Source organism: Pteronotus mesoamericanus, unplaced genomic scaffold (genome assembly GCF_021234165.1).
Source record: "Pteronotus mesoamericanus isolate MK-2021 breed Mesoamerican mustached bat unplaced genomic scaffold, CSHL_Meso_final scaffold_174, whole genome shotgun sequence".
In the NCBI taxonomy this organism is placed as follows: Eukaryota; Metazoa; Chordata; class Mammalia; order Chiroptera; family Mormoopidae; genus Pteronotus; species Pteronotus mesoamericanus.
In genome coordinates, this window is record NW_026555309.1 from 11,114,408 (window position 1) to 11,126,653 (window position 12,246).

Consider the following 12,246-nt stretch of genomic DNA (forward strand, 5'->3'; position numbering starts at 1 on the left):
ATCTGCAGGCTGCTCATATGGTTTGTTCAGTTTGTAACAATTCACTGCCTCGCACCCAGATGATAGGTACATTTTTGTTTTTATACTTTAAAAGCTTAAAAATATGTGGTCTGTTCATGGCAGATGGATGGTTGACTTCTAAGGGCTGAAAAGCCTTAATCTGTACATTAGGTATAGATCTAATACCATGCTTCTGTGGTAACTGATAAACCAATACCGTGGTTCCCAACCTCTGAGACTGAAGACTCGATGAACCACCTCCTGTCTCTACCCCTTTCTGTAACTTGGCCTAGAGCTGGTGTGTGATTGGGGACATTCAGTATTGCCAAGCATACTTTTTTGAGAAGTAGTAATGTAATGTTTGGTTTTCTGTGGTATCATCAGCAAGTTATGCAAGAGATGATCATATTTTGAACAAAACCATTTAAAAAATTAGTTGGTTGGTGAATTAAATTTTAGGAATCACTGGCATAGCAGAAATAGAGGACACTGGTTTGAAAGGGGGCATGGATACCCATTACTTCATTTCCTCTCTCATTCACCTGTTAATCTACTTGCCTCTTTGTAGACATTTACCACATGTATGATGAATATTCACTGCCTTCTGTGTGTCAGGGACTGAAGATTTGAAGAGGAATCTCGTATCTGCCCATGTCAGAGAACGGCTAGCTTATCGTCAAACCGATTTTCTTTTTCCTGGGCATGAAGTTGAACTACATTTCCTGGCCTCCCCGCAGTCAGGAACGGCACACGACTGAACGGACGGCCAATGCAACAGAAAGCCTGGCCCATTAAAACCTCTCATATTTGAGCCGTTAGACAGTTCTGGGGTGGTTTGCTATGGCAACTGACATTATCTAATGTTGTGAACCTAGGGAATTGATTATCTTTTAAGGAGACACCTTCTTACACACCGAAATATCTGTAATTTAATAAGTGCTATAATGAAATTACAAGAATAATATAAAAGTTGAAGGAAGCAGTAATTTGCCCAGAAGGGGTTCCTGCAGTAACATGTGAACTGAGGTTTGAAGAATAAATAGATAATAATTTATCATGGAGACAAGTAGTGGGGAAGAGGTGGGGCCTACTAAGGGGGAGGGTATGAGCAAAGGCACGAGCGGACAGAATATGCTCAGGAGTATGTGGATATGGCTAATTGCATTTGCGAGGGGAGTGGCAGGAGCTCAGACCAGAAAGGTGGTTTGGGGCCAGGCTGTGGTAAGGAGAATAATCATTATCTTGTTCGCACTACGTTATTCAAGGTTTCAAGTGACAGAGCATACAAAGCGTAGGTTGGAAAGTGGCGAGCCTGGAGGCAGGAATATTACCAAGAAGTGGTGGTAGTGGACATGAAGAAAAAGGGATAGCAGTGACAAATATCTTTCAGGTAGAAACTGACCTGATTATACGTGGTGGGCAAGGGGAGGGAAAGTGATGAAGCTGAATAGGAGTCAGCTTCTGTCTTAGAATAAAAAAATAAATCTTAAGTACTGACAGAAGTAGATGTTCTGAAATCAGAAAGCCAGGCTTAATCATGGGGGAGAGAGGAGAATCATAATTAGTTCAATTTTGAAATTACTAAGTTTGAAACACATTTTTGAATCCCTAAATAGGCCACAGGGATTATGGGCCTGGAATAAAATGTATTTACTTTAGGTATGGATCATCTCTTGGAAGTGAGAACATGAGAAGGCCCTAAATTTCCTAGCAGGAGATGATCATCTATTTTTTAATTTAAGTTTTACTCATTAAATAATGGTAATCGTATAATTTAAACAAATAATTTTAAAAGGTAAGATAGGAGAATCTTTCTTTTTCCTCACTTCTCAAGCAAACCATTCTCTTTTCCCAGAGTAACCCCCATTATCAGATTTCTTACATCCTTCCTGAGACAGTTTTCACTCATACAAGCAGATATGCGGAAATCTTCCCTTTCCTCCTTTTTATAACACATACACACAGATTCCCCCCTTGCCCCGTGCCTTCCCGAGCCACAGGCCATTTACGTACCTCAGAGTGGCACCCTCAGTCTTAATCACATCTCCATCTTTTACATAAACATAGCGCTGCTCTCCATCTCCGATAACTTCTTCTCTCTGAGGATTCCGTGGGAGTTTTTTAATGCAGTATGTGGTGTCTAGTGACAAAACATGTAAAATATTTAGGTCACACTTTACGTGCTAATTCAGGCTTTTAAGAGACCAATTTTCACAGAACGCTTGTGAGTAACTGCGAAAAATATTAACATTAAGAGACAACGGAAAATGGGATGAATTATAGCAGCATGTCTCTGGGATGGTAACTATTTCTTCTACCTCAACGAAGGAGCTTTTTACTCTCTAATGCCCTTCTAAGTCTACATAAAAGCCTTTGTGTTTTTCTAGTCACTCCTATTTTATACAATAATTTGAAAGTTCTTCATAATCTTAGCTTTGATACCAAGATGGGTGTTAAAGAGGGAGTAATACAGAACGTAGCAACTTCTCTCTGTCTAGGTGCCTAACACGTAAAAGAAGTCATGACATCATGGCAGTAGTTAATAATAAAAGGGTGCTAATACACAGTCCTTTCTGGGAACGCTAAGAGTCCGTCCCAAACCTAGGGCTAAGATGTTAAAACATTGTAATAAACTGAACCCATACTACCTGTCATCAACACAAAAAAATCAATTAATCACCCAATCAATAGCTGATTGCCAATTATTTAACCAGTATAGTGAACACAAGCACCATGACATCGAAACGCATTAATAGTCATAGCTGGGGAAGTAAAACTTACAAGCAGAAAATAATTAAAGAGCTATACTCAGCACCATTAAATGAATACTAAGTGGACAATTCAGCCAATAAAAGCAAAATGAGTTTAGAGAAAGGAGAAACAATTAGGAAGTGATGCATAAATACAGGACAACTTAAGGTGTGGCTTACAGGATGAGCATAGGAAAAAGGTTCAGAGAAGTAAGGGGGGCAGCATTAAAAAAGTCACAGAAACAAGGATGAACATGGTATATGTGCACAGCCAGAATGCTGCCAATTTGTCTAACACAAAATACTGGCTGGGAGGAGTAGAGATAAAGTGGGATTAGTGAGCTCAGATCCTTGTTGTAACTTAAACTGTAAGTGGGTGTTGGGGATGGAGGGGAATCACTGTAGAGGGTCACACAAAGGGACCTCTTTTTGGGTGAGTGTTCTTTACCTTGATTGGATTAGTCACATAGGTTTATAACTATACACTTAAAATGGGTACATTTTATGTATGTAAATTCAAGCTCAATAAAGTTGATTTATGAAGGAGAAAAAGTGGTCCATGAACAAAGTTTTAAGTTTTCAAATTGACCCTCAGGCTAAAAGAGTTGACCAAAGATAATTAACAACACTTGGCATAGTTTTTATGCCAAGTCAGAATGGGAGAGAATGACTTCCTGTGGCATTCAGTCCCCTTGGATTGGAAGAAAGGAGGTAACAGGGTAAGAACGTTAGGTTAGACTACTTTTTATAATGAGCAGCCTGGTGTTCTTGACTGCTGTAGCTGAGAATATCCTTCTGTTCCAATTATAGTCTTAAGGCCTAAAAAGAAGATACTTAAAAATATTAGTTGTGAATGAACGTTCTTTACCTCCTTGTCCTTTATGTGCCTTGAACATGTCAAGCACACCCCTATTTTAGTACCTACTCTTACAATGCCCTTTGCCTGGTATTCTCTCCTCTGACACCTTTATAGCTTATTCCTTCTCCCTGGGCACCCTAAGTATAATAGCTACTGCTCTCTTTCACTTTATATTCTCTCTCCTCTTTTTCTTTCCTTAGCTTTATTTTTCTTTATAGCACCCATCACCCATCTGACCTATTATATTTACCACTTACTTTCCCTACTAGAATGAAAGCCCCATGAGGGCAGAGTCTTTATTTGCCGCTACATCCCTTGTGCCAAGATCAGTGCGTGGAAGTAGCAGCATCTTGATTATTTGTTAAAGGAATAAATGAATGAATCTATGCGTGATGGTGGGATGAGGAAAAAAGGAGGGAGATGGTAAAGCACTAGTACCGAATAGGTTTCAGGAACAAAGGATTATCAATACAATGATCTTTCATTAGCATTTAGTATATCGGAGTCACTGCCTTACAGTTATGGGAGGCCTGAGACAATGTTTAGAACGGAGATAGTAACAGCCACTACCTCAGATGCCCCTGTAAAGTGTATAGCCCAGTGTCTGGCATATAGTGAATCCTCAACAGTGGTTAGTTATTAAGAAATTTGAAGTAGTAATTATCACACAGACTAAATTAAAAACTGAAATGTATTCTGTTTACCATTCTCAATGTTTTTACAAATATTTTCTATGCCTCCAGAATGATCACGATGCCAGTGAGTCACTACGATTTCCTGGATTGCTGTGTTAAATTCGTTCAGAGCCTGCTTTAAACAGGTGATATATTCTGGAACTGCTGGTTCTCCAGTGTCAAGGAGGATTCTCCTGAAAGTTAAATGGAAGATAATCACACAAGTGGAACAGTTAATATTAGCATATTTCTCACAGATACTGCATAAATTGCTTTGCTTTCAAATCCAGGTGTTATTTCATCTTAACCACAGTAATCTCACTTTAAGAAACTTCTGATAGCTAAAAGTAAGTCTGAATAAGGAATAATAGCAATAATATTGAACACTTACCTAGCACTTAAATATAGCACTGTTCCAAAACATAACTTTAACAATTTTATTCCTCATAACAACTATTTCAGGTAGGTATTTCGTTATTATATGTGTATGTAGAAATCAAGTAAATTGCCCAAGGTTACTCTGCAAATAAATGGCAGAACCAGTATTCAAACCCAGGTATTCTGGTGCCAAAATATATGCTTTTATATACTCTGCCTTCACAATTCTTTTATAGTATCCTCAAATGTGTCGGAGACATGAAAGAATCTGATTCAGTGGAAGCCCTAAAGATACCTAGTCTTCTGCACTACATACAAAACTTACCCCTGAAGCTTTACATTAGCTCCCTTACACATGAAAATGAAAGCAGGAGAAAAGCATGGGGGAAATGTCTAAGCTAATTTATTTCTTTATTTATATAACTCTGTTAGTTATTACTTTTCCGCTTATGGTTCTGAACCTTCGTATACGTCTCTATGAAGTTTTCCAGAACTATAAGAAATAAGGGTGCCCTGGCTGGATGGTTCAGTCGATTGGAGCATTGCCCCATACATCAAAAAGGCTGCAGGTTCAATTCCTGGTCAGGGCACATATCTAGGTTGTGGGTTCATTATCTGGACGGGGTAGGTAGGGGATGCAACTCATCGATGTTTCTCTCTCTGAAGTCAATAAACATATATCCCTGGTTGGGGATTAGAAAAGAAGAAATAAGGGTGATATTTCTTCCTCAAGAACCAATTGGTAAACCTCGTAATTCAAGTTGTTTCATAGTAACACCTCCCTAATTCAGGCTAGAGGAGAGATGATTAGTCTTGAGAAAAAGGCTGAATCATTCAATAATTTATAATTCATCAATAACTGTTCCTAACTATCTATTGTATGACACACTCTTCTTACAAGACACAAGCCTTACTTACATTCAGGTGGAAGGTGGGATGGGGGAACTGTGAAAACAAACAGTAACAGTGAAGGGTAACAGAAAGCATTTTGCAGACCATTAAAATGGGAGTAAATGACAGGAAGTAACTGGATGGCTATTTTACATTGGATGGTTTGTTTCTCTGACCCCATTCCCTTAGACCCAACAGAGAGAACCAACTGATGCTTATCTCTGTCAGGGGAGGAGGGCAGTGGCTTTTCACTCCACTGGCTTCTATCTACATCATTAGTTCTGTAGAGCTGTGGCTCTACCTCACAAGTACAGTGTTATAACTGTCCCTTCTAGAGACAAGGAAACTAGATGATTACACTGGCCCAAGGGTGATCTTGCTGGCAGTGGAAATGCAAGGAAGAGATGATGTATTTATTTATTTTTAATAGCAAGGTTTTTATTTTTAAGGTTTTATTTACTTTTAGACAGAGAAGGGAGGGAAAAAGGGAGAGAAACATCAATGTGTGATTCCCTCTCACATGCCCCCTTACTGGGGACCTGGCCTGCAACCTAGGCATGTGCCCTGACTGGGGATTGAACTGGTGACCCTTAGGTCCGCAGACTGGCACTCAGTCAACTGAGCCACACCAGCCAGGGCATGAAGAGATAATTTAAAGAACATTTATGAAGTAAGTACATACCTATCAGTAATCAGTTTAAAAGTAAATGCTCCAATCAAAAGACATGGGGTGGCTAAACGGACAAAAAAATCAAGACCCACATATATACTGCCTATAAGAGACTCACCTCATATCTAAAGACACACACAGACTGAAAGTTAGGGAATGGGAAAAACATTCCATGCAGATAGAAATAAAAAGAATGCTGGGGTAGCAATACTTACATTAGACAAAATGAAACTAAGACAGAAACAAGAGACTGAGAAAGGCCTTACATAATAATAAAGGGATCAAGCCAGTAAGAGGATATAACACTTGTAAATACCTATATAACCAATAGAGAAGCAACTTAATACATAAAGTAAATATTAACAGACATAGCCCTGTCTGCTGTGGTTCAGTTGGCTGCGTGTTGTCTCACAAAGTGAAAGATCTCAGGGTTTAATTCCTGGTCAGGGCGCATGCCTGGGTTGTGGGTTCGGTCCCTGATGAGGGCCCTTGCGAGAGAACCAACTGATGCTTCTCTCTCACACTGATGTTTCTCTCCCTTTCTCCCTCCCTTTCCCCTCTCCCTAAAATAAAATAAAAAACTGAAATTCTGCTGTTTAGAAAATATATATACTTCCATTTGAATAAAGAAAATATCACATTATACCAGTTAGAATAATAGAGAACATTCCATCTAAAACTGCAGAATACCCATTCTTTTCAAGTGCACATGAATCATCTCCAGGTTAGATTACATGTTAGATCATAAAGCAAGTCTAAACAAATTTAAGACTGAAATTATATCAAACATCTTTTCTGACAACAATATAAAACTAGAAATTTTAAGAAGAAAACTGAAAAAAAGACAAACACTTGGAGGCTAAACAATGTGCAACTAAAAAAGCAGTATGTCAAGGAAGAAATCAAAGAAGGAAAAAAATACATTGAGACACATAAAATAGAAACACAAGGTTCCAAAATATGTGGGATGCAGCAAAAGCAATTCTAAATGGGAAGTTTATAGTGATACAGGCCTACCTCAAGAAACAAGAAAAATCCTAAATAAACAACTTATCTTTACTTCTAAAGGAACTAGAAAAAGAAGAACAAAACCCAAAGTAAGTAAAAGGAAGGAAATAATAAAGATCAGAGTAGAAATAAATGAAATAGAAACTAAAATAAAATAATAGAAGATCAAGGAAACTAAGAGTTGGTTCTTTGGAAGACAAACAAAACTGATAAATCTTCAGCCAGATTCCCCAAGAAAAAGAGAGGGGCCAGACAAATAAAATCAGAAATGAAAGAGAAGAAATAAAAACAGACACCTCAGAAACACAAAGAATCATATTGTTATGAACATTATACAGCAACAAATTCAATATCCTAAAGAAACTGACACATTTCGAGAGCCAAAAAATGTTCTAAGACTGATTCAGAAAATACAGAAAATCTCAACAGACTAATTATTAGCAATGAAATTAAATCAGTAATCTAAAAACTCCCAAAAAGCCAAAGTCCAGGAGCAGAAGCTTTCACGGGTGAATGCTGCCAAACATTTAAAGACAAGTTGATATCTATTCTTCTCACAGTATTCCAAAAACCTGAAGAGGAAGGAATACTTCTAAAGGCATTCTATGAGGCCAGCATTACCCTTATACCCAAAACAGAAAAAGACGATATAAAAAAAAGATAATTATTGGCCGCTATCCCTGATGAACTTAGATGCAAAAATCCTCACCAATATATTAGAAAATCAAATTCTACAATACATTAAAAGGATCGTACACCATGATCAAGAGGGATTTATTCCAGAGAGGAAAGGCTAGTTCAACATCCATAAATGAACTAATATGATACACATTTACAGAATGAAGGATAAAAATCGTATGATCTCAACAGATACAGAAATAGCACTTGATGAAATTAAACATCCATTTATGATAAAAATTTTCAACGAGGTGGGTAAAGGAAACATACCTTATCATAATACTAGCCATATATGACAAATCCACATACTCATTGCTGAAGAACTGAAGGCTTTTCCTCTCAGATCAGGAACAAGGCAAGGATGCCCATTCGCATTATTATTTTTCCAACATAGTTTGGGAAATCCAAGACCTTGCAATCAGAACAACAACAAAAACAACAACAACAACAAAACAAAAAAAAGAAAAGAAAGGCATCCAAACTGGAAAGGAAGAAGTAAAACAGTCCCTATTTGCTGATGACATGATATCATTTATAAAAAACTCTAAAGACTCCACCAAAAAACCATTAGAACTAATAAATAAAGTCAGCAAAGTTGCAGGACACAAAATTATTATACAGAAATCTGTTGCATTCCTAAACAATCACCATGAACTACCAGAAAGAGAAATTACATTCTGGCCAAGATGGACGCATAGGTAGACATGCTTTGCCTCCTCACACAATCATCAGAAGGAAAACAATTAACCTCAGAACAAAACTGCCAGAACACTGAACTGTATGGAAGTCTGACAATCAAGGATTTAAAAAGAAATATTCATCTAGACAGGTAGGAGGGGCGGAGATGGGGAGCCAGGATGTAGAGGATGTGGGGTGGCAGAGCAGGACAGTGGCATGATGTGTCGCCCTACATTCACATGTGGCAGACAATAACTAGGAGGGACAAGCAATCCCAGCCGCAGGCCAGACCATGCAGCCAAGGGTTCCAGGGCTGGGAGGATAAAGCCCCATAACTTCTGACTGTAAAAATCAGTCCGGGTTGGGGCAGTGGAAGAAACTGCTGGTCATTGGGGATGAGTCCATTTAAAGGGCCCCCACAGTCCTAGAAAGGATGCAAACCCACCCACTCTGGGAACCACCACAAAGCAACAACTAGAGGGGTGCCAGTTGCACATGGGAAGTGGGTGAAGTGAATGGAAACCAGGCAATTGCTGAACAGGTGGCATTGTTCCCTCTCCGACCCCTCCCCCACATACAGTGCCACAAAGAGGTGAAGAGGGTTGCCCTGCCCTGGTGAATACCTAAGGGTCTGCCCGTTACAACGTAACAGGTGCACCAAAATAAGGCGTCGAAGCAGCTCTACCTAGTACATAGAAACAACACAGGGAGGCTGCCAAATTGAAGAGACAAAGAAATATGGCCCAAATGAAAGCACAGACCAAAACTCCAGAAAAAGAACTAAGCAAAACGGAGATAGCAACCTATCAGATGCAGAGTTCAGAACACTGGTGATAAGGATGATCAGAGAACTCACTAAGTATGGCAAATGCCCAAGGAAGGAAATGAAAGTTCCACTAAGTGATATAAAGAATAATCCACAGGGAACCAACAGTGAAGGAAAGGAAGCTGGGATTCAAAATGATTTGGACCATAAGGACAAAATAAAGAGTAAACCAGTACAGAAGGAAGAAACAAGAACTCAAAAAAATGAGGAGAGAATAAGAAGACTCTGGGACATCTCCAAAAGCACCAACATCTGAATCACAGGGATGCCAGAAGGAGAAGAGGAAGAGCAAGAAATTCAAAAGTTACTTGAAAAAATAATGAAAGAAAACTTCTCTAATTTGACAAAGGAAATAGACCTACAAGTCCAGGAAGTACAGAGAATCCCAAACAAGTTGAACCCAAAGAGGACCACACCAAGACACATCATAATTAAAATTCCAAAGGACAGAGATAAAGAAAGAATCTGAAAAGCAGAGAGTCTCCTACAAAGGAGCTCCCATAAGAGTATGAGCTGATTTCTCAAAAGAAACTTTGCAGGCAAGAAGGGACTGGCAAGAAGTACTCAAAGTCATGAAAAGCAAGGACCTACAACCTAGATTACTGTAGCCAGCAAAGGTATCATTTAGAATGGAAGGGCTGATAAAATGCTTCTCATGCAAGGTAAATAAGCCCTTATTATATGGAATGTTAAAGGGACTTATTTTAGAAAAAGAATAAGATCAAAACTATGAACAGTAAAACGGCAACAAACTCAAAACTATCAACAACTCAAGCTAAAAAACAAAAACAAAGCAAGCAACCACAACAAGAACAGAATCATAGATATGGAGATAATTTCGAGGGTTATCAGGGGGAAGGGGGAAGGAAGAAGTGGGGGGAAAAGGTACAGGGATTAAGAAGAATAATTGGTAGGTACAGAACAGACAGGAGAATAGTATAGAAAATGGAGAAGCCAAAGAACTTACATGTACAACCCATGGACATTAACTAGGGGGCAGGCTTGCCGGAGGGACAAGAGGTATTAGGTGGAGGGGGGCAAAGTGGAAAAAAAATTGGGCCAACTGTATTAGCATAATCAATAAAATATACTTTAAAAAATGAGTAGCTCAGAAGATAGCACCAAGGTACTTGTCTTTCTCTTTTACATATTTTTCAAGGTAATATTTCTTACTGTTTCTTTTTCAGTTTTTAAGACAAGCTCTGGCCAGTTTATTTAAAAACAATTTTACATGAAACTAAAAAGAAAGAGAAATTAAGAAAACAATCTCATTGACAACTGCATCAAAAAAAAAATAAAATACCTAGGAATGAATTTAACCAAAGAGGTGTTATTTGTTCTCTGAAAACTATAAGACATTGATGAAAGAAACTGAACATGAAGCAAATAAATGGAAGATATACTAGCCTCATGAATTAGCAGAATACTATTAATATGTCCATACTACCCAAAGTAATCTACACAGGTAATACAATCCCTATCAAAACGACAATGGTATTTTTCACCGGACTAGAACAAATAATCCTAACATTTGTATGTAACCACAAGAGACACTGTATAGTCAAAGGAATCTTGAGAAAGAAAACAAAGCTGGAGGTATCATGCTCCCTGATTTGACTGCAAAGTTACAGTATTCAAAATAGCATGGTACTGGTACAAAAAGTGACACACAGGTCAATGGAACAGAATACAGATCCCAGGAACAAATCCTCGATATACTGTCAATTAACATACAAACAAAGAAGGCAGGAATATACAACGGGAAAAGACGATTTCTTCAATAAGTGGTATTGGGAAAACTGGACAGCTACATGCAAAAGTATGAAACTGGAACACTTTTTTGTATGATACACAAAAATAAACTCAAAATAGACTAAAGGCATGAAACCATAAAATTCATTGAACATAGGCAGTAAACTCTTTTGACATCAGTCTTAGCAATATTTTTTTTGATCTGTGTGATCAGGCAAGCTCAGCAAAAGCAAAAATAAACAAACATGACTACATTAAACTAAAAAGCTTTGTATAGTGAAGGAAACCATCAATGAAATAAAAACTGTCAGCAAAACAAAAAGGGAATCTACTGAATGGGAGAACATTTCACAATGTAATATCTTACAATGACCAACATAGCAATTTAAACTAACATTTGGTGCTTTCACATATTTATTATCCTTTTGATCCTCAAATCAACTCTAGGTAGGTATTATTATTTATTACTATTTTATTTTACAGTAGAGGAAACTAGTCTTCAGAAAGGCTAAATAATTTGCCCCCAGCCTCAGTAATAGGTGGTACTGGGAAGCACTAAATATTCAGATACAAGGTCCAGTGACTTCTCCATTCAAGACATACTGCCTCTCTCGTGGAAGGGTACTGCTTAGCAAGCACACAGAATCATTCCTCATGCAGCATAAATGAAACTTCAGCTGTAAATTAGAAAAACAATTTCTTAGCTTCCTCCTTAGCATACACCATGCTCTCAATAATGTCTGTGAATAGTTACTGCAGAGGATTAGGCAGTGTCATCTCTATGTGGGCTGGCTGGCTTTGTTCTTCACGAATACAGTCAATATCTCATTTCAGGAGGCCATTTTACAAATATAAGTTATACTAATGACGGGAATGAGTGCAGAAGAATCTGTACAGGTCTACGACAATTTATTCACCAGAGCATAGTGCCTGGCACATAGTAGGGACACAGTAACAATCTGCTATGTGAATGAAGAAAAAAATTCTCCAACTGATAGAAATTAGTGAAATCAACTTCCTCTTTTAGGTAGTTTATATCAATTTTAAGATAGTTATTAAATGGACTCTCTGTCAATTTGTTG

General features: G+C 38.1%; 1 protein-coding gene across 1 annotated transcript in view; it reads right to left on the bottom strand.

Annotated features, from left to right (window-relative positions):
- Positions 1–12,246, bottom strand: part of LACTB2 (lactamase beta 2) — a 36,223-nt gene that overhangs the window by 20,127 nt on the left and 3,850 nt on the right. The window contains exons 2-3 of the mRNA XM_054590242.1: positions 4,314–4,477; positions 2,014–2,140 (exon numbers count right to left, since the gene is read on the bottom strand). Coding sequence (XP_054446217.1) covers positions 2,014–2,140; positions 4,314–4,477 — 291 coding nt within the window. The remainder of the gene's footprint in view (positions 1–2,013; positions 2,141–4,313; positions 4,478–12,246) is intronic.